This window comes from Hipposideros armiger, unplaced genomic scaffold (assembly GCF_001890085.2).
Source record: "Hipposideros armiger isolate ML-2016 unplaced genomic scaffold, ASM189008v1 scaffold_304, whole genome shotgun sequence".
In the NCBI taxonomy this organism is placed as follows: domain Eukaryota; kingdom Metazoa; phylum Chordata; class Mammalia; order Chiroptera; family Hipposideridae; genus Hipposideros; species Hipposideros armiger.
In genome coordinates, this window is record NW_017731654.1 from 1,425,045 (window position 1) to 1,449,004 (window position 23,960).

General features: G+C 38.9%; 1 protein-coding gene across 1 annotated transcript in view; it reads left to right on the forward strand.

Annotated features, from left to right (window-relative positions):
• The window catches only part of ANKFY1 (ankyrin repeat and FYVE domain containing 1), a 97,984-nt gene that overhangs the window by 21,641 nt on the left and 52,383 nt on the right, over positions 1–23,960 (forward strand). The window contains exons 2-3 of the mRNA XM_019659839.1: positions 4,939–5,131; positions 9,365–9,483. Coding sequence (XP_019515384.1) covers positions 4,939–5,131; positions 9,365–9,483 — 312 coding nt within the window. The remainder of the gene's footprint in view (positions 1–4,938; positions 5,132–9,364; positions 9,484–23,960) is intronic.

The window sequence follows — 23,960 nt, forward strand, 5'->3', positions numbered from 1 at the left end:
TAATGAATGTCCTGTTGATTTGCCATGACTTTGATTGATCAATCTCAGTTCCTAGGTCAATAAAACATTTGAATCTCATTCTGCTTTTCATGACTCAAAAAATTTGAATAAATTCTTATAGTAATTTAAACTATTTTATCTAATAAGTAATTCTGGAATGTGCAGGGGGGGTGGAGGAATGAATGACAATTTTGAGTGTATGTACCGGTCACAGTAGTTGTCATTTAATTCCCACAATAGCACTGCAAGTAGACCCCCGCTCCCCCATTTTACACATAAAGAAACAAAAGCTCAGGTGGTGAACTTATGGTCCCATAGCTAGTTACTAAAAGGATTTGGGTCCCCATCAGTTTGACTCCAGAACTCACTCCAGGTATAGATCAATTTTTTAACTTTTGAATGGAAGCATAAGATACCTGAAGAAAAGGACAAGTCACTCCTCCTCCACCTGACCACCTAAATAAGATGTTTCTCCGGGCTCAGTCCTGAGCACCCCTTTCTCATAGTACGTTCTCTCTTTAGATGACCCCATTCATTCCCACGGCATTAAGTATCGTCCACATGCTAAGGAGAACCAAATTTCTGTTTCCAGCCAGACCTCTTATTCAGAGAGGTTCACCAACCCTGCCCCTGACCATTATTCTCCACATGAGCACTCTTTTTATTTCCTTCATAGTATGCAGCATAATTTTAATTATTTCATTTATTTACTTGTTTTGGGGCCTATCTTCCTCAGCTGGCTGTAAATTCCACAAGGGCAAAAGCATTGCCTATCTCGTTCATCGCTGTATTGCCAGTGTATTGCATACATGGCACATACCAGGCATTCAATAAATGTTTTGAAGAAAGAAGAAAGAAAAGAACAAATCATAAGTATGGAGCTCAGTTAATTGTCAAAATGAAACCTGCATGTAACCACTAAGTTAAATGAGAAAGGCTGTTACCAGCACCCCAGAGAGCACTCTCATGTTTCCTCCCAGTTACTACCACTCACTCACCGATGTTCCAGTGATAACTGTTATCATGACTTCTGAGACCAAATTCATTTTCCTACAAGCGATAGCAGGTTGTGAATAGAATTCTGTTCTTAATTGTATGTCCTTTTAAATATTCTGTTACCACACCTAGATATTCAGTGTCAGTTTTTCTTTTTATTTTAAGATTTTATTGGGGGAGGGAACAGCATTGGGGAATCAGGGAAGGGGAACAGACAAGTTGCTGTCCTTTTGTTCTTCAGTCTAGTTGTGGAGGACGTCACTTCACTGGCCCATGTTGGTATTATCATTGCGCTCTTCCCGGGTGAAGCAGTCGCTCGCCAGCCATTGGAAGGCAGCTCACACCGGCTGCCGGCCAGCCCCACTGCAGCCTACGCCATCGCCTCACGGTAGCCCAGCTCCAGGTCGAGCTGTTTTTCACCATCTTAGCTGTAGAGGGCATAGTGTCACTGGCCCATGTGGGATCTGAACCGGCAGCCCTGGTGCTCAGAGCTTGCACTCCCAAGCCAACTCTTAACCAACAAGCCACTCGGCTGGCCCCCAGTTTTTCTTTAAAGAAGCCAATCACCTCCAATTCCCTCAAGACAGGAAAAAAAAGTATAAATTCGTACCATCACACGAACTTACTGCTTTGTGTTAAGTTCTTCCCCCTTTGAGGTAAATAATTGCAATTTCTTGGCTTTTAGTCTGATTACTGTGAAGAACTCTTCAAAACCATTTACCTCAAAATTAAAGTATAGAGCTAAGTCCTACCTAAGGAGTTTTGTGTAATTGTGAGTGCTACTTGCTGAGATTTTAAAATGTTATAATAGGATCAGTGTATGTACTGTTTAGCCAACGCTTTTAAAAGCAATATTTAGTTTAAATATTAGTAGACCAAAAAATTGCAGTATTTTCAAAAATATTTGTTAATAGTTTTTATCTGATATGTAAATCATGAACACAGTAATCAGTGAACAGCTATAAGCAAGTTTTCATCTTAGTGCCTTCTCTTATTTTCCCAGGAATACTGATTTGCACCTGACACTTGCATCCAGTTTTTTGACTTCAGGCATTTATTTAACCTGAATCCTCTAGAAGAGGAGAAAAAAGTTCCCTACTACATGTATGAAGAAGACAGTCTATTAGTATTTAAACAAGCTTCTCTTAAAATTTTTTTCTAATTATGAAAACAGGACACATTTGTTACAGAATACCTGAAAATGTGCAGAAAATTGCAAAGAAGAAAAATCTCCCATAATCCCCCTTCTTAGTGACGCCTGCTGATATTTTGGGATATTTAATTTGTCTTTTTACTCCACATATATGTAAATATTTATAATAAAATTGGAATTATAAAATACAGTTTTGTAGCCTGCTTTTTTCTGTTAATAATATATTCTTTGAATCTGCATATTTAGTATTACTTGTTTCTTTGAAAACATTAATAGTTGTATAGTAACTTCAAACTCATGTACCACTTAGTTTATTTAACCATTCCTGTGTTTTTAAACCAGTTTTTGATTGTTTCCATGTTTATAAAGAATTAGCTATTAGGCAGCAGGTGGGAGAGGGATGCAGTTGAGGAGAGGAAAGGAATCCTCTTTTTCAAAACTGGATTTTCCTTGTTCAACTGAATTGATCAAATATTTAGTGAGCCTCTGTGTGTCAGGCCCTTGACAGGCCCTGAGATGCAGATGTAAATCCTTTCACATTGGCAATCAGATATGATGAGTGAGGTCCCAAATTAAAGTCATAATGGAGATGGGGATACAGAAGACAGGAAGGATGCCCAGAGATGTTTAGGTGGGAACATCAGGTTTTGAGTTGGGGTAGGTTTGGGGCCAGTGACTGAGTGGAAGACATCTAAAATGACTACCAAGTTTCATCTTCAGGTAACTGGGTTAGAGAGTGGTGTCATTTATTAATATAAGGACCACACACGGGAAGAGCAAATTTGCTTGAAGCTCTGTTTTGGGCATAGTGAATTTGAGGTTCGTGTGGGTCACTAGGGAGAAATGTCTTTTGGGCAGATGGATAGATGGAGGAAAGAAGAGAGATCTGGACTAGAGAGATGGGTCTGTGTACCATTGGCATCCAGATTGTGGTCTCAACCAAAGACCTGGTGGAGCTGCCATGGGAGAACATACAGTTGAGAAGTGAGCCAAGGATAGAACCCAGGGAATGTCAGAGGTCGGGCTGGGAGGGATGCAGAAGCATGTGACAGACAGAACCAGAATTGGGGAGAGAGTGGTACTGTGGTTGCTGGAAGAATAGAAGAAAAGAAGGGTAGACAGCAGTATTATATGCTGTGTTGTAGAGGTCCAAGAGAAGAACCACTGGCAAGTGTCTATTGCATTTGGCAATTAGAAGGTCATTGGGGAGGAGATTTAAGGGAGCGGTGGAGACAGAAGGAGGGAATGAAAGGGGAATAGTGGGTGAGGAAATGGGGTGGGGTAGCTAGAGATGGAAAGGCAGTGGTTGTCAGATGTGGTGTGGAAGGCGGGTTTTGTTTTAAGAGAGACTTGAACAGATTTATACGCTGATGAGAAGGACACAGTTGAAAGAGATTGAAGTTGCTGGAGAAGGGGTTGGTTGACGATAAAGCAAAGGACCCGAGGAGAGTGATGGGTTTGGAGCATAGGCGGAGGGATTAAACTTGGACCAGAGGGAGCTACTTTCTCTGAGAGAGCAGGGAGCAGGTGGGAGGAATTGCTGGTATGGTGGAAGTTGTTAGCAGTAGCTCAGTTTTCTCAAGACATTGGCTGAGAATGAGGCCGATTGGGCGGAAGATGGGCTTGAGGGTGGTGTCAAGATTTGAAGTATCTGGTGGGGACCAAGGGACCAAGGCCAGAGAATGACTATAGCAGCGCTGTGGTTCCATAGTTAGACCTTGATTTATAGGGGTAGTAATTTGCATGGTTGTGCGATTCCCCACCAAGACTCCAGAGCCCAGGTAAAGGAGGAGAGAAGTTTTTTGACTGTTTACTTTCCCAGGGAAGCCTTCCCTGATGTCTTAAATTAAATTTCTTTATTACAGGTTCTCATAGCTTTGTTCTTTCCTTCTCGTACTCCTTACTTAGAGTTGTAGTTTTGCATTTGATTGTTACAATTGCTATTATAATATTAAAGTTTACTTTTCCCAGTAGCTAAAAGCTTGAGGAGAAATATGGCTGATTTTGCTTACCCTTGTGCAGTGTCTGGCACCTAGTAGACACTTGGTAAATATTTGTTGAATTTAATTAATCAAATATAGTGGCCCTCAACCTTGTTAAGATGCCCCAGCACACCTGTGGAGTATGACTTGCATTCTTCTGAGTTGGTATGGACTGGCCTGACCCTCTCCTGGAGGAGGGCAGGTGTCAGGTAGTGTAGGGTAGTGGTTAATAGATGGTGGGCTCCTCCCAGCTCCACCTCTCACCAGCTTTGTGACCTTGGGCAAATTCTTAATCTCTTTGCCCCAGTGTCCTCACCTGTAAAAAGTGTGACTAGTAATAGGACCTGCCTCATGGGTTGTCATGAAGCTTACTTACCTGAGAGAAATCACAGAAAGCTTTTACGACAGCATGTGACTTGTAAAAGTTAGTTATTACGACTAGTGGTTTGAAAAAGCCTCCTGGGTGATTTTGATTATCTTTCCTTGAGACTCCTGGCTTTATGGTAAAAGATTTGCAGGGCAGGCACCTGTTAGCATCTTATGTGTGTCTGTTCATTGTCATATATTGAGCATTGATTTTCAGGGGAAACTAAGAAGAGAAATCCCTGGACCATGATGGTCATTTTGGCTCAGTGGCACCCTGAAACAAGACCATTCTTGGTCCTGTAGGAGTATCACTAAGAAATAGTAGAAACATCATGTGACTAGGCATTTTGATAGCCATCCTATCTGTGGGATGAGGGATTAACGAATGCTGTCTGCTTTGACACCTGCCATGGTAAACTTGATTCCTTGTTCTTCTTGCAGAGGAGGTGGCCAAGTTGGAGAAGCACTTGATGCTTCTCCGACAAGAGTATGTCAAGCTGCAGAAGAAACTGGCAGAGACAGAGAAGAGATGCACTCTTTTGGCTGCGCAAGCAAACAAGGGAGACAGCAGTGAGTCCTTCATCAGCCGTCTCCTGACGATCGTGGCCGACCTCTATGAGCAGGAACAGTACAGGTGAGCTCCTGGATACAGGGCCAGTGTAGGGAAGCCAGCCCTTTGCTGCTTTATTCCCAGGCCACATTGCAAATTTTCTTACAGACTTTCTTCCAAAGTTTCTTTCTCTCTAATTGGGATATTAGCAAACTTTTAGTTTCTAGAATGTAAGCTCTTCGGGGCAAGTTTTTGTCTCTTGTGTTTCCTGCTTGTCTTCAGCACAGGATGTGGACTCATGGTGATAGCATCTCTAGTGCAGACAGAATTAGCTTTCATGTCCAGGGATTCAGAGGGGAGAGGTCACTTTCTCTTGGGATGGTGAAAGGAGGAGTCTTGGAACTAATGGGCAGCATAGTGGGCAGCATAGCATGATGGTTGAGGGTGGACTCTGGAACCACCCAGCCTGTGTTAGAAGCTCAGCTGGCCCTTTAGTGTCTATGTGAACTAGGCTATATGATACACCCCAGGTTTTTAATCTGTAAAATGGGGGTGTAATACCACTACTTACTTCAGGATTGTTGTGAGGATTAAGTTAGTAAATACACTTAGAACGGTGTCTGGCACATAGTAAGTGCTCAGTTGTTATCTGTTATTTGAGTTTTCAAGTGACTGTTAAAGACGGGGTAGGATTTAATAGAAAAGACAGTGATATTACTAGTAGAGGGAGTGACTGAACATGGGAACATGCAGAGAGAGGATTTAGAGGATAGTGAGGGGGGCCATTTTAGGATACATGTCCATGGAGGGGAACACTGGGAGAGGTAGGAAAGTTAGGTGGATTGTATTGGGATGCCCAGAGGAGGAATTTGGACTTGATCCTATAGGAATTGTGGAACAGAGTAGTTTTAAGTTGTGAAAATGTAATCAAAGTGGTATTTTAGGAAGATTAACCTGGGAACTTCATATAGGTGAAATTATAAAGAGAAGAGAGCCAGAGAGCAACTTGATGTTGTTGTAAATAGTCCAGACCAGAAATGATGAAGGACTGAATTGGGACAATGGCATTGAATATGGAAAAGAAACATGGATGTGAATATGCACAGAAGGAAGGATTTGGCTACTAGGGAGATGGATGATTGGACTAGATAAGACTTGGTAAAATTTTTAAATAAATTATGACATTTAAATAGGTCAAAATCCACAACTGCCATCTACCATCTTAGTAACTTCTAAAAGAAAGAAAAATTTAATACCAAAAAAATAGGAATTATTATACTCTGAGTAAAAGACAGCCCTTTAAATTGAGTGGATATAGCTACTTGTAAAATATAGTTCATTGTATTTTTATTTTCCTCTTTTTTCCTGTGGACAAGTGAAAACTATTTTATTTCTACTGGCCCAGACAGGAGAGCCTGGCATATTTGTTACAAACACATCTCTCCCGCTCTCCAAGGCTCTTCCCCGTTGGAACTCTCATGACTTTCTCAATTACTTATCAACCAGTTGGATCCGTTATACTGTAGTTCTTCTAGGAGACAATGGGAATGAGACCAGGCAGTTTCCCCTTGTGGCTTCTTTTTACCTGCTCAGCTGTGGTGTGATCTCATGGCCCACAGGGTCTCTCCTCAGCTCCTAAAATTTGTCCTTTATCTAAAGAAGGTTGAATACCTGTGTTACTACAACTGAAGATGAAGTGGGGAGGGAGCCTTCAGAGAGGACTGAGATTTTGAGATAGAGTAACTGAAGTTAGAAAATCAGTTTCTAAAGCTGATGCTTTTTACCAATATAGGGGGGGAAATGCTTTTCCCCAAAAACATGCATTTTATTGAAGAGTTTAAATAGTATTTTTAAGTACATCTTAGTACCTGGAATAACTGAAGAGTTGGTGTTAAAATTTTCAAGTTGAGAAATGTGGAAGAAATTGGTACATTTATTTTTAAGTTTAGGAGAAGGCTTTTGTTCCATAAGATAGTTAAAAATGATAGTTATATGTAGTTTTTTACTACATTCATTTTTTAAACAACCAAGCTTATAATTTTTCCTATTAAAGTGTTTGATTGAGAAACTCTAGCACGAAGCTCTTTGTTTTCTCTTCCTCTTCAGTAACAACATCCTAGTATCCATATTTTAAAAAGAAATGCTCTAGAATGAAATTTTTTTCTTTTTCTAAGATTTTATTGGGGAATTGCGGAAGGGGAACTGTTTTGGGGAATTGGGGAAGGGGAACAGCCAAGTTGTTGTCCTTCAATCTTAGTTGTGGAGAGCACAGCTAGCTCAACTCTAAGTCCATTTGCCATCTGGCCGCCCGTCAGCAGCTCACAGCCACTCAGCTCAAGGTGCCGGGTTCAGTCGTAGTTGCGGGTGGGCATAGCCCACCATCCCATGTGGGAGTTGAACCGGCAACCTTGTTTGGAACACATGCTCTCACTAGGTGAGCCACCCTGCCACCTGTTGGCAGCTCAGCTCGGGCGCAGCTCACTGGCCCATGTGGGAATCAAACCGGCGACCCTGTTGCTCAGAGCTTGCTCTCTTAACCAACTAAGCCACTTGGCTGGCCCTAGAATGAAACTTTTTAAAAAATTACTAGCTTTCTAATAGTGTCTACATATTGTTGATATAGACTTTGTCTAATTTTCCATTTTCAAACTGTATTTTTAAAAACTATTATTATTAGAAATTCTTAGTGAAATCCTTATCTTTGTTTCCCTTTGGTATGTTAAACTACAAAAGAGAAAAAATTTTGACGTGACATTCATGAATAGTAGTAGGAATTTTATAGAAACATTTATTTTTATAGTTTTGTGACTAAAAGACTTGTGGCTGAAACAGTAAACAGTGAATATTCATGTAAGTTATTAGAATTTAATACTTGATAAATAAATTTAGAGTTTAAAAATTGTTTGTGCTTTGTTAAATAACCAGTTTTCTGTTGTCATTAAATTTTTAAAACTTTATCATAGGATATGATTTGAGACAGAATTTTATGTTCTATTTTAAATGGAATATTAATTCTATTCTTTATTGATTAATAATGTTTTATTGTGTTAACAGTAGTTCATAATAATTTGAAATCATAAGTACCCTATTACTCTCTGATCTAACATAATTAGTTGCAGCTTCGTCTTTAGTAGAGCTAGAATTGTCGATATGCTTACATAATTATAAAGTATGCTCTAGACAGTGCTTTTGTGGAATAAAATGTATCTGCATCAAGCACCCTAGAGAAACAATATTCTGTTTGGGTCTCCTTTTAAGTGAATGAGTTCATTCATATCATTCATATAATAATTTTTTTCCTTTTTTTTTTAATGTAATAGTTTTTGTCTCTATTTATCTTCTAAATAGGCAAAAAATAACCTAACAGTTATTTTAAAGGGGTGTATGAAAATAAAAAATATATAAATACAAGCAGGATGATAATAATTAATGACTTTGGGTTGCAGCCAGCCTTGCCATATGGCACATGCCGTGTCAGCTCAGTAGGTCATCCTTAGGTTTTTGTTACCTGCCCAGATGCTTTCCTCCTTTAGCGTTTGACATTTCAGAGTTAAACATAAATAACTACTTGGAAAGCTCTTTTCATATAATGGTGTGTCATAAATATGGAAACTGTTCGAAAAAATTTCTCCCTCCCCATTTCTTTGTAAATGGTTGAGTAAAAGATGGCCAATAGTAAGTCTGAATGTTTCTGATGAGAATAGGAGTCTAGATATTGGGTTTCATACACTTGACTGCTTTGTCAAAGCTAATTTGTTCATAGTTTTTCTGTTTAACCTTGCTTGAACGTTTATATGGTATGGAACATAGCAACATTGTAATCTCAGAGCTGTCATCACAACCTTTAAGCTTTCTATCTTTCTCCCCCTGATGATTTATCTTGATTTATTCTGCATAAAACCTTTTCTTTCTACTTTTTATATGAATATTAATCATCCTATTTAACTTGTAGGTTCACCACCATAAGAATCCCATTAGGGATGTCTTTGAAAGCAGAACATCCCACGTAAACTAAAGCTGGAAGAAATAATATGTCTAGCAACATATTATTGGGTTGTCGGAAAAGTCATGACGCATTTTTGCAATGAAAAACAGAAAAAAAAAAATCATGACTTTTCCGACATCTCAGTATAAACATGACCCATCAGAATTCAGTGCTGGCACAGAGAAATACTTTGCTGTGATTTTTTTTTTAATTTCTTATGCAAATGCGTGTTCATCAATCAATACCTATATATTTATCAGCTGTGAATTTAGATATACCTAATTATGATGACATTTTTCTTTTTTGTATTTGTGGATATGTTTCTTCATCAGTGATCTGAAGATAAAGGTTGGAGACAGGCATATCAATGCTCACAAGTTCGTCCTGGCGGCCCGCAGTGACAGCTGGAGTCTGGCCAATTTGTCTTCCACCAAGGAGCTGGACCTGTCAGGTGAGCCTCTGACCGGTTGGGGACTCAAAACTGCCAGCATGAGAAGTCTTGGCAGAAGGTTATGGTATCTCATTTTGAAATATTTGTGGTTTACTGAAAGTAGAGTACGTACTTTCCTTATCAATCGATGGTAACCATGAACTCGTTAAATCATTAGTGAATCAGTAGTTTATACTTTGTGAATACCTCTGCTTACTACCTGGCTAATAAATAGTACATATTTGAATATCTACAGTGTTCTTATAATTTATGAAATATAAATATTTGTCCAGAAACTCTTTTCATATAATAATATGTTATAAATATGGGAGCATGTGTAGACAAAAGTTTTTTCTTTCACTCCAAGAAAAAGCCCTGCTGTTCAGTTGTTTAAAATTTAATCATAGCTGCCAAATTACTTTTCTTGGTCTATAGGAACTGAATTCAGAAGTAACAGTTATTTCAAAGAATAAGAATATTCTTTCTTTAAAATCAAAGGATGAACTTTAGTCTGCGGAATTTGAGAAGGTGCATTGAGCTTTTAAAGTTACTATTTAATTGTTTTATGTTGCCTTACGTTGTGTAGAATTTGGGTAAATATGGTGGTAAGTAGACTTCAAAAATGCATTTGCAGATAGTACTTGTCTAACTGCTGTTAAATTTTAAACTTAACTCTGCTATTAATAGTCATAATTATAACATACGATAAGGAGAATACCCAGACATTAAGATATGAGTTACTAGCAGAAGTGATCGGCTATGTAAAAATTCTGCTGAATTGTCTTTGTTCAAAAGGTTTGCTGATTCAGAAGATACTGTTTTCCTCATACAGTGCTAGGAACACCGAGATGATTAGAACACAGCCCTTACCATACAGAGCTCGTATTCTGTTGCAGGAAGTGGGCTAATAATAAATTATTTCAGGTCAGGGATACGTGTGCACTAATATAATTGCTTTATGTCTAGGTACAGAAGACACTAACTTGGACTGCTAAAGAAGGTGTCAGAGGCAACTGACACTTGAGCAGTGTTTCCAAGGTTAAGCAGGCATTTATTTCAAGGATTTAGGGGAGCAGATGGTTAATGCTTCCTCACTGTGAGTGAACTCACGATATGATAATTTCTAGGGTTTAGCCTGAGGTCCATAATTCAGAGTGGTAAACACAGAAATATACACATGCATATACGTGTGCATATGTATTCGTGTCTATATCTAAAGCATCTGCTTGGGAAACAATCTTGAATGGCACCAGTCTACATGATTAAAGTCTCTGAGCAGAGCTTTTCATTTTTTAAAAAGTATAGTCTTTTGAAGCCATGTATCTTTGACCCCATATATAACAGAACTATGAAAATGTTAAAATCCATTAGATCATGAGGTGTTCTTCCCAAAATGCATAATAGGATCTTGATTACATGAACAGTTTGCAAAGATTGAAGAGATAATAAAATAAGAAGATACTCAGCTTTGTTAGAAAGAAGTATAGAATAAGTTGCCGTCCTTTGATATCCACATTAGTAGAAATTGCTGATCCCAGTAGTTGTGAGTCTCATGAACTGGGGGCTCTTGCACATTACAGTCACATTATAAACTAGTATGACATTTTTAGAAAGCCATTAGGCAACAGAGCTATAAAATAGTCCTTTTTTTTTTTTAACCTCATCAGCAGACCTCTGTCTGATGGATTCTATCATAGGTAAATCAGACAGCATAGTTTTATGTGTAATTGTGAAATACTGAATGCAACCAAAATGAATAAGAGTGAGAAAAACGAAATATTGACTGTTCCCCAGAACACATAAAATTATATAAGAACATAAAAATTTGCATTAAGTATAAAAGGTCTAATTCAAACATTAAAATTAAAATTTTGTTATTACTTTTTTAGTACGTAACATTTAAGAGCAACTTGAACTCAGTGACTGAGCACAAGATTGCATCACTGTGAATCAGGAGATTTTCTAGAGTTTAGGAAAGTATAATGTTCATACCTTTAAATGTGCCTGAACCCTCCTCTTGTTGTAAATAATCAGCATGGTTTGATCCCTGCTATAAGGTTTGCTTTCAGGAGTGACCCCCTGCAGAGCAAAGTTTTTTGTGTCTTTGAAAGATCAGGCACCTACCACGATAGCTGATAGCAGAGCTAAGGCATCTTTACTTCTCTTTATAAAATTTATATAGAAAGTGTATCCTGGAGAGGGTTCCAAGTAGGTGGTGGCATATGTGGACCTGTTCGTGTTTAATAGCATGTTTTGCCCAGAAGTCCAGGCAGTTCAGCAGGTGTGATTGCGGAAATCTGGGCTTGCAGCAGCTGAGACTACCAGAGAAGCCTGTGTGTTACGCAATATCTGGAAGCACTAGCACTGTATGGCTGGGTAGCAGTTTGAAGGAGATTGGAAATAGGCTCTTGTAAACAAGTGTATAAATAACATAAAAGCTATGTTTTAAATGGTTGAACTTATTCCACACTAATGGACTTGATATAATCATTTTATGAATTTATTAGTATTTAGTTTCTCAAAATTATTTCATTCATATCACAAATGTTGAGTGGCGGGGACTTTTCAAGATGCTAGGATACAGCAGTGAACAAAATTAAATTCCTGTTTGCATGGAATTTATATAGAGAGATTGACTTTTTAAGCTGTGCATCATCTTTTGGATTTCTCATGTAATTGGTATTTCTTAAAATTCAAAACAAGCACAACTTTAATTCTGTTAATTACTAAAGAATTTTAGCACACTTTGACGAAGATACACGGCACTATATACTAAGTATTTAAAACATACTTGGGTATATAAAAGTTTTCTTAAATCATACCTTGTTCAAAAAAATAAAATGATTTGTGCCTGATACCATGAATACCATGCACTGCCAAAGGCACAATCATTTCTGTGGGATTCTTGGCCATAAATGTATAACCTCATTCTGATTATGAGAAAGTATCAGACAACCCCAAATTGAGGAACATTCCTCAAAATAACTGGCCAGTGTTCCTCATACATTAAGGTTATGACAGATAAGACTTAGGAACTGTTACAGATTGGAGGAGACTAGCGAACCATGACAACTAAATGCAATGTGGAATCCTCAGTGGATTCTGGACCATAAGAAGGACATTATTGGGAAAACTGACAAAATTTCTAAAGGTCTGTAATTACTTAGTAGAATTGTATCAGTCCTGATTACCTGGTTTTGACAATTGTGCTACGGTTATGAGATGTTAATATTAGGGGAAGAAGGTAAAGGGTATATGGGAACGCTCTACAACTTTTCTCTAAGTCTGAAATGGAATTATCTCAAAATATAAAGAAAAAAGGCACACATTTGGTTTTTATTTCTTACCGATTATTTTAAGTGTGAAGATGTAAGTTTATAAAAATATTGATTGATAAACTGGGAAGAGAAAGAATATAACAAACTTACCTCAACACAGCATAACAAATCTTAAGGCCAGGAGGAGAGCTCTATATATGCTTCTTTGTGAAGTAACACACTTTGCTTCATGCAAAATGATTTGTTTATAGCCCTCTGTAGCACTTTAGCAATAGCATCTAACACAGTGAAAGGTTCCAGGGCATTCGAATGGCTGTTTTGAAGCTAGAGTTTCTTGTATGCTCTCTCCAGCAAAGATCTGGTTCCCTGGCATAAGAGTTTCTGGTGAGTCATTCAGCTTTCCTGGAATTTGTCTTGGGTTCATGCCCAAGAACAGAAAGCATCCTCCTTCCCTTCTTTTCAGTCTGGTTAGGAAAGCTGTGCTTAAAGCACCACCTGGGAGGGGAGGTTGCATTGTGCAGTGGCAATCACAGAGGTTCCCAACTCTGTGCTGAGGCACACTAAGGTGCTATAGCAAACTCACAGGGGATCTGCTTGGTATTTTAAGTTTTCAAGAGAAAAACAGCAATACTTGACATCTGTTGGATACCATGTGACCTATTAGCTCAGGGTTGTTTAGTTCCAATATTAGATTGTGCTACATTCTGTTTGGTAGGGTTTTTTTTTAAGATTTTTTTTTGGGGGGGGGGAACAGTGTGTTTTTCCAGGACCCCTCAGCTCCAAGTCCAGTCGCTGTTTTCAACCTAGTTGTGGGAGTTGCAGCCCACCATCCAATGCGGGAGTCAAACCAGCAACCTTGTTGTTAAAGAGCACACGCTCTAACCAACTGAGCCATCTGGCCACCCATCAGCAGCTCAGCGGCAGCTCATCTCAAGTAATCTTCAATCTAGTTGTGAAGGGTGCAACTCACTGGCCCATGTGGGAATTGAACCGGCAACCTTGTTGTTCAGAGCACACACTAACTGAGCCACCTTGCCACCCGCCGTGGTAGTTTTAAAATATGTTGTCTGATATTCCTCCTTTCAAGGGTGGATCCTAATTCCCCTCCCCTGAAGTGTAGCCTGACTAAGCTCTGAAGAATAGATTGAGGAAGAAGTGACATGTTACTTCAGAGACAGGAAGGCCGTGTGACTTCCTTGCTCTGTCTTGGATTGCTCACTTGGGGAGAAGTTAGCTGCTATGTCATGAGGACACTCAAACAGCCCTGTGGCCTCCTGCTCACATCTGAGACCCCCTCCCAGAGATGTTTTTGGAGCTTCAAAAATCTGTTTTATCTGTGGTCATATCCCCTTACTCAGTGCTAATGTTGCTTCTATGTTTGTCTCTAATCTTTGGTTATGCTAAGTTTGTGTGTTGGTTTAAAATTCAGGTGTCCTCCCCCCAATCCTCAAGTAGTGTTCCTGTGAAACCTTTTGTAAACTGAAATGGCACGTAAAGTGAAGAAGTAGTTACCATTAATTTATATGGAAATTTTTTTAGCATTCCCAGAAACAAAAAATAGCCTACCAAATTATATCAAATAACTCATAAAATGTAAAATAACACTAGCATATAGTAAAAACAGTGCCACTGCTTTTACTGCTCTCACAGCTAGGGTGCATGTGGCCTATATAAAGCATTGCTGCAAAACAAACTCTGAACCCTATTTTTGCTTTTCACCTTCCTTTTGTAAAAGTGAAAATCCTCTTCTGCTTAGTAAAAACAGGCACTAATGTAGGTTTTTCATAAAAGCAATATGGCGTAACAAACTTGCAGAGAGCAGGGGATACCTGTAATCTCTTTTAATAGTAATAACAGCAAATAAAAAAAATTTTTTTTTTACTTTTCAATTACAGTTAACGTTCAAATTATATTAGTTTCAGGTGTACAACATAGTGGTTAGACATTTATGTAACTTATGAAGTGATCCCCCGATAAGTTTTATACCCACCTGACACCTTATACAGTTACTACAATATTATTGACTATATTCCCTAAGCTGTAGTTTACATCCCTGTGACTTTTGTAACTGCCAATTTGTACTTCTTAATCCTTTACCATTTTTTCTTTTTTTTAAAGATTTTATTTGGGGGTTGGGGGAGGGGAACAGACAAGTTGCTGTCCTTTTTTTCTTCAGTCTAGTTGTGGAATACATCGCTTCACTGACCCATGTTGGTATTGTGATCGTTGCGCTCTTCCTGACTGAGGCAGATGGGTCGCTGGCCATTGGACAGCGGCTCAGGGCAGCTCACGGTAGCTTACGTCAGCCCACTGCAGCCCACGTTGTCGCCTGCGACTCACCCGGCAGCCCAGCTCCAGGTCGAGCTGTTGTTCACCATCTTAGCTGTAGAGGGCGCAGTGACACTGGCCTATGTGGGATCCGAACTGGGGCCCTGCTGCTCAGAGCTGACGCTCCCAAGCCAACTCTTAACAAACGAGCCACTCGGCCAGCCCAGTCTTTTACCATTTTTTACCTAGCACCCCAGACCCCCTGCCATCTGTCAACCATCAGTTTTTTTCTCTATATCTATGAGTTTGTTTCTGTTTTGTTTGTTCGTTTATTTTGTTATTTAGATTCCACGTATAAGTGAAATCATGTGGTATTTGTTTTTCTCTGACTTATTTCACTTAGCCAGATACCCTCTAGGTTCATCCATGTTGTCGCAAATGGTAATATTTTTTCTTTTTTATGGCTAAGTAATATTCCATTGTGTGTATATGTGGACTCATATACCACATCTTCTTTATCCATTTGTCTTTTGGTTGAAACATTTAATCCATTTACATTTAAAGTAATTATAAATAGATATGTAGTTATTGCTATTTTATTAATTGTTTTCTGATTGTTTTTGTAGTTCTCTGATTCTTATTGTCTTGCTCTTTTCTCTTGTATGTTGATGACTTTTTGTAGTGTTGTGTTTGGATTCCTTTCTCTTTATTTCTTGTATATCTCTTGTAGAGTTTTGGTTTGTGGTTATCGTGTGCTTCATATACACTAAGCTATGTTTATAGCAGTCTATTTTAAGTTGATGGCCACTTACATTCAAACACATTCTAAAAACACTACCATTTTTACACACCCCCTCTATGTTTATGTTGTTGTTTTTCGTTTCTTTTGTGTGTGTGTGTGTGTCTGTGTGTATCCCTTAATTTACTGTTGTAATTACACATAATCTTCCTACATTTGCCTTTTAACCTTTGTACTAGCTTTAGTGTTGGTTGATCCACTGCTTTTATTATGTGTTTGCCTTTGTCAGTGAGACTTTTTTTTCTTTGCAATATTTTCTTCATATTTTCAATTTTTTTTTTAAAGAATTTATTCTATGAAGAAATATAATAGATGACAGCCACAGACACATCATAGTTGGGGGCCCAAGGCATATGTTATAATAGAGAAAAGGATTACTTCTTTTTCCCTGATTAGTCTGCTCATTTATTCTGTTCTTTAGATCCCAATTTTTTTTCTTCTTAAAGAAGTCCTTTTACATTTCTTATAATCCTGGATGACTGCTTCAGCTTTTTCTTGTCTGCAAAGATCTTTATCTCTTCTTCGAGTCTCAATGGTAGCTATGCTGGGTAGAATAATCTTGGTTGTAGGTCCTTGCTTTTCATCACTGAATATTTTGTGCGAATCCCTTCTGGCCTGCAAAGTTTCTGTTCAGAAATCAGCTGACAGTCTTATGGAAACTTTCTTCTAGGGAACTAGCTGCTTTTCTCTTGCTGCTTTTAAGATTTTTTTCTTTGTCTTTAACCTTTGCATTTTAATTATGATTATTTTGGTGTGGGCCTCTTTGGGTTCATCTTGTTTGGGACTCTCTGCACTTCCTGAACTTGTATGTCTATTTCCTTCACCAAAGTAGGGAAGTTTTCAGTCATTATTTCTTCAAAATAGGTTTTCAATCCCTTGCTCTGTCTGTTCTCCTCTGGTACCCTTATGTGAATGTTGGTGTGCTTGATGTTGCCCCAGAGACCCCTTAAACTATCCTCATTTTTTGGGATTTTTGTCGCTGTTCTGATTGGGTGTTTTCTGCTACCTCCTCTTCCAAATTGCTGATTCTGTCCTCTGTTTCATCTAATCTATTGATTCCCTCTAATGTATTCTACATTTCAGTTACTGTAGTCTTCATTTCTGACTGGTTCTTTTTTGTTTCCTATCTCTTTATTGAAGTTCTCATTAAAAGCACCTATTTTTACCCTAAGTTCAGTAAGCATCCTTATAACCAGTGTTTTGAACTCTGTATCTGGTAGATTGCTTGCCTCCATTTTGTTTAGTTCTTTTTCTGGAGTTCTTTCATTTGGGAAATGCTTCTTTGTCTTGTCATCTTGGCAGCCTCCCTGTGTTTGTTTTTATGTATTAGGTAGAGCTGCTACATCTCCCAGTCTTGGCAGAGTGGCCTTATGTAGTAGGTGTCCTGTGTGGCCTAGTGGCTCAATCTCCCTGGTCACCTGAGCCGGGTGCTCCAGGAGTGTCCCTTGTGTGTTCCCTCCTGTTGTAGTTGAGCCTTGATTTCTATTGGCACATCAGTGGGTGGGATTGACCCTCTGGCTGACTGCTGTGAGGGTTGGTCATGACCACAGCAGATGAGCTATTGTGTGTGGGCTGACCCCCAGAGTAGGATTTGCTTTAGCAGGGCTTTGGTTTCCTGCCGAGTCCACCCTTTGGGTGTGTCATTTGTGGAGGTGGTTGGGTGGTGCTTTGGTGTGGTCTGAAGTTGGCCACTGCATGTTTTGGGAGGGGCTCTGGTGCAGGCCAAGGTCAGCTGCTGCCTGTGCTGAGCTTAGAGGCGCTTGGGAGAGGCTATGCTGTGAACTGAGGCCAGATGCCACTAGTGCTGGGCTTGAGGCTGCTCAGCAAGAGGGACGGGGCATGCCGAGGCCAGTCACTGCTTGTTGGGGGTTTGTGGACCTTTGAGAAAGTCTAGGAAAGCCCGCAGCATGGGCCAAGCGGGCTGCTTGTGAGGAACTGCTGCTGAAGTTCTGGCTGGTGCACAGATTGGGTGGGGATCACCAGGGTGGCAGGGAGCGGAATTAGCCAGGTTGACAGAGACTCAGATTTGGCGCCCTCCTGTGCCTGCAGGCTGTGTGGAGGAAGGGCGCAACAAAGGAACAGGGGTACCTGCTGGCACTTTACTCCAGGAGAGAGCTGCCCCTCCAACCCTCACTCTGAAGCCAGATAACTCAGTTCCTCCCGTATGTCCCTGGCGCTTTTTGAGCTGCTGTCCCTTTCCTGAAACTTAGGGCAAGTGTTTGTGAGTGAGTGAGCCTGTGCTCAGAACCTTTTAAGAGGACACCTGGGTCTACAGCAGCCCTCCATCTCACCCCGCTGAGTCCTGGTGATTATCACAGCCAGTTGTTGTGGGGAGTCCTTTTCCTGGCACTGGTGCTCCGGGTTGGGAGCCCCTTGTGGGGCTGGGACCCTTTACTCCTCAGTGGGGACCTCCACGGCCAAGATATCCTTCCCAATTCTTAACCGCCACGCTTGGGTGAGGGACCAGCCCATTTCGCATCTCTGCCCCTCCTTCCAGTCTTGATGTGGCTTCCTTATATTCGTAGTTACAGGAGTTCTGTTCAGTGAGTCTTCAGGTGATTCTCAAGGGTGGTTCTCTAATTTAGTTTTAATTTTGATGTGGTCAAGGGAGGAGGCAAGCACAGCATTTACCTACCCCATCATTTTGACCGGGATTCCTAATAGCATTGTGGCATAGCATTTACTATGTGGTGATAGTGTTCTAAGTGCTTTACACGTGTTAACTCATTTATCTTTAGAACAACATTATGAGGTAAGCACTACTGTTTATTCCCATTTTATAGATGAGAAAACTGAAGCACAGCAGCATTAAATAACGTACCCAAGGTCAAACAGTAGCCTCTGAGCTGGGGTTTGAACCCAGTCAGTTTGGCTGCAGAATCCATGCCATTAACTACAATGCGGTGCTTCCTCTCACTGTTGGTTTCTTTTTATCCCAACTTTATTGAGATATAAATGAAGTGAAATAAACCGCCCACAGTAAAAATGTACAGTTTGATCAGTTTTGACATAACTGTGAAACCACCCCCACATGGAATAACATTTTCATCTCCCTAAAAGTTTCCTCTTGTCTCTTTTTTCATTTATCTGTTTTTTCATCCACATCCCCAGGCAACCACTGATCTGCTTTCACTCATTGTAGATTAGTTTGCATTTTCTGGACCTCAGTAAAAATGAAATCATAGAGCATATAGTCTCTTTTGCCTGGCTTTCACTCATCGTGAAGATTTTGAGATTCATCCAAAATCTCAGTGTGTTGTTGTGGTTCCAGTTGTTCATTCCTTATTATTTGCTGAATAGTATTCCATGTATTAATATACCACAATTTGTTTTTCCATTTACCTGTTGAGAAATATTTATGTTCTTTCCAGTTTTTCACTATGACAAATAAAATGACTGTGCTCAGTGTGTATGTGTCTTTGTGTAGGCATTTGTTTTTGTTTCTTTTGAATAAATATTTATGAGTGATTATTTAATGTTAAGAAACTACCAAAGCATTGTCCAAAATGACATATCATTTTATGTTCCCATCAGCAGTGTGTAAGAGTTCCAGCGATTCCATATCCTCACTAATACTTGGTGTGGTCAGGTTCTTTTTTGTTTATAATTTTAGCCATTCTAATGGATATGGAATGCATGGTGGTTTTATTTTGCATTCCTCTGATGACGAATAATGTCAAGCATTGTTTCGTGTCTTACTGACTATTTTAAGCATTCTGTATGTAATCTGGATACAAGTTGTCTGAAACCAAGCATTCTTGCCTTGTTCCTGATCTCAGGGGGGAAACAATGAGATCTTTAATCATTATTTTAAAATGTTGGTGTTTCGTAGATGTGCTTTATCAATTTGAGTGTTCTTAGTTTTTTGAGGTGTTATATGAATTGGTTTTGAATTTTGTCAAACACTTTATTTTGTGTCTATTGAAATGATTATGTAGTTTGCTCCACTATACTATTAATATAGTGAATTACATTGATTTTTCAGATGTTAAATTAATTTTGCATTCCTGGGATAAACCCTACGTGGTTATTATATATTATCCTTTTTATATATGTTGTTGGAGACTGTTTGCTAACATTTTCTTATGGATTTTTACATCAGTAATTGTGAGGGACACTGGTATGTAATTTTCTTTTTTGTAATGCCAAATTTTTGTAAGATTGGTGTTATTATTTCTTTTTTGAATATTTGATAGGATTCATCAGTGAAATCATCATCATCCTTTTAGGGAAGGTATTTGATAAATTTTTTAAATAGGTGTAGAGATGTTCAAATTTTTTTCTTCTCATTTAGTTTTGGGAAGCTCTAATTTTCAGAAAGTTGTCCATTTCATCTAAGTTGTTGAATTTGCTGGTATAAAGTTGTTTGTTGTTTTCTCTTGTTATCCTTTTAGTGTCTATAGCAGTAACTTTTGCATCCCTGGTATTGGTGATTCACGTTCTCTATCTTTTTCCTGATCAGCCTAGTTAGAAGTTGGTCAATTTTATTGATCTTTTTAAAGAATCAATTTTTGTCTTTGTTTTCTCTGTTATCTCTTTTCTACATTATTGATTTCTGCCTTTTCTTTCCTTCTACTTACTTTGGGTTTACTTTACTCTTTTTTTACAAGCTTCTTAAAGTGGAACCTTAATTTATTTTAGATCTTACTTTCTAATCCGATTTAAAGCTCTAAGTTTCTCTAAGTACTGCTCTAGCTGCATCCTACAAATTTTGATATGTTGTATTTTCATTGTCATTTAGTTCAGGATATGTTCTAATTTTCCTTGTGATTTCTTCTTTCACCCACGATAATTTGGAAGTATGTTGTTTAATTTCCAGATATTTGGTGTTTTTCTATATAGTTTATTGTTACTAATTTCTACCTTAATTTTGTCATTGTCATAGAACACACTTTATATGATTTTAATCCTTTTAAATGTATTAAGACTTGTTTTATTGCTCAGCATATGGTTGTCTTGGTGAATATGTGTGCACCTGGAAAAAAACTGTATTCTGCAGTTGTTGGATGTAGTGTTCTTTAAATGTCAGATCAAGGTGTTTGACAGTATTGTTCAGACCTTCTATATATTCTTTTTCTTTTATGTCTAGTTCTACTAATTTTTTAAAGGTGTGTATTAACATCTGTAATTTTGGAATTGTCAAGTTTCCTTTTAGTTTTGTCAATTTTTGCTTCATGTATTTTGGGCCTATGCTTTTATACACATATATGTTTATGATTATCATGACTTCCTAATGAATTGTGCCTTTTATCATTTTGAGATAATTTTTATATCTGGTGATAATCTTTGTCTTAAAGTCTATTTTATCTGATATTGGAATAGTCACTCCAGCTTTTGTATGCTTGCTATTTGCATAGTATCTCTTTTCTATTTGTTTACTTTCAGCAAATCTGCCTGTATATTTGAAGTGCATCCCTTGTAGATAGCATATAGTGAGGTCTTGCTTTATCTCTTCTTTTTAACTGGAGTGTTTAGACCATTAGTATTCAATGTGATTTTTTTAATGATAAGGCCACCATTTTATTTGTTTTCTGTTTGCCCCTCTTTTTATTCAGTATTTGTATTTTCTTCTTCTTTTGGATAATTTGAATGTTTAGTATTCCATTTAAATTTATTGACTTTGTGAGTATACGTATCTCTTTGTATTATTGTTTAGTGGTTAATCTAGGGCAAAGTTCCTCAACCTCAGCACTATTGGTATTTTGGGGGTACCGGTAGATAATTCTTTGTTGTGAGAGCTGTCCTATGCATTTTAGGATATTGAGCAATATCCCCGGCACTTGATGCCAATAGCACTCACCCAGTTTTTGTTTTTGTGTTTGTTTGTTTTTTTTAAGATTTTTTTATTGGGGAATTTGGGGGATGGGAACAGTGCTGGGGAATTGGGGGAAAGGGAACAGACAAGTTGCTGTCGTTTTGTTCTTCAGTCTAGTTGTGGGGGACGTTGCTTCACTGGCACAAGTTGGCACCATCATTGCGCTCTTCCCGGGCGAGGCAGATCAGTCGCCAGCTTCTGGACGGCCGCTCACTGCGGCTGCTGGCCGCTCACGCTGGCTGCTGGCTACATATGGTAGCCCCTGGCAACCCACTGCCACAGAGGCTGCAGCCTACACCGTCACTGGCGACTCACAGCAGCCCAGCTCCAGGTTGAGCTGTTGTTCAGCATCTTAGCTGTGGAGGGCAGTGTCACTGGCCCTCATATATGGAATCCGAACCGGAGCTCTCTGGCGTCCCAAGCCAGTTCTTAACCATCACGCCACTCGGCCGGCCCAACACTCACCCAGTTTTGACAACCAAAAATAGTTCCAGATGTTGCCAGATGTTTCTTGGGAGGCAAAATTGGCCCTGGTTGGGAACCACTGCTCTAGGGATTACTATATATATACTAAGGGTGCCAAACAAATGTACCGTATTTGCCGGCGTATAAGACGATTTTTTGGCCCTGAAAAATATGCCTCCAAGTGGGGGGTCGTCTTATACGCCAGGTACACTTCAGATAGACTGCCCATAGTGCTTGCCCCGTGCCATAGTGGCCTCCCGATGCCTGCCCACTTCATTCCACATACGGTAAAGGCATCAGCAGCGCTGCTGGGTGTATGCTCGGCTGTTATGCAATTTTGCTGTTATGCGATTTTACCACACTCGCAAAATCGCACACAGCCGACCATATAACAAACTGTATTTTGAGTGGAAATGTTAGGGGGTCGTCTTATACGCCGAGTCGTCTTATACGCCGGCAAATACGGTATGTATACAAATGGACACTTTGTTCAACATTGCTCAAGCAGTAGTTTGCTGTAATCAGAAGTGTCTGGATGCTGATGGTAACCACTTTGAGCACCTTTTGTAATTGCAGAAGTCAAACGTGACTTGTATTCATCTTTTGTTACTGGTATATATTGAGTATTACAATTTTAATACAGTTTTTTCCTTAAAATGTGTATACAATTTTTTTGGCACCCTCTATATATGTGTATATACATATACACATATATACAGTTACATAGTTAAAGTTATATAGTTATAGTATATGTATATCCCTAACCTTTTATAGTATATTTATAATCTATTTATATTTATAGTCTGTTTGTACTATATCATGTAAAATATAAAAATCTTGCAACCATATAGGTCCCTTTAACACCTTCACTAGTTGTCATGTGTCTTACGTGAATATACATTGAAAATCTCACTAGTGTTTCAGATTTTGCTGTTAACAGTCATACATACTTTAGCAAACTTAAGAGAATAAAAAATAATGTATATTTACTCAGATAGTCCAATTTCTATTGTTCTTCCTTCATTCTTCAAGATCCAGATTTCTCTCTGGTGTCATTTCCCTTCAGCCTGAAGAACTTCCTTGAGCAGTTCTTACAAACCAAATCTGCTAGCGACAAATTCCGTTCCTTCATCTGAGAATGTCTTTATTTTGCTCTCATTTGTAAAGGATATTTTCCCTGGATGTAGAAACCTGAGTTGACAGTTCTTTTTTTAGCCCTTTAAAGATGTTCCACTGTGTTCTGGGCTCTGTGGTTTCTGATAAGAAATCTGCAGTCCCTGGAGTCTTTCCCCTATATGTAAGGGTCATTTTTGTCTAGTTGCTTTCAAGACCTTTTCTTTATTGTTTTTTTAATTGTGGTAAAATACATAGAACGTAAAACTTACCACCTTAAACATTTTTTTTTTATTTTTTACCTGAGCCATCCTGCCACCTTTTGGCAGCTGAGTGGTAGCTCAGCTCGGACCGGGCATCAAACCGCTGTTGCTCAGAGCTCAAACTCTTGAGCGAAGCTCTTAACCAACTGAGCCACTCGGCCGGCCCCACCTTAAACATTTTTAAGTGTTCAATTTAATAGTTTTAACTACTACTGAATTCACATTGTTGTGCAAGCAATATCCAGAACTTTTTTATTTTGCAAAAGTGAAACTCTGTACCCATAAACAACAACTCCCCATTTCTCCCTGTCGCTAGCCCCTGGCAACTATAATAACATTCTATTTTCTATTTCTATTAATTTGATTACTTTAATTAACTCATGGAAGTGGAATCATACAGTATTTGTCCTTTTGTGACTGGTTTATTTCACTTAACATAATGTCTTCAGGGTTCATCCATGTTGTAGCGTTTATCAGAATTTCCTGCCCTTTTAAGG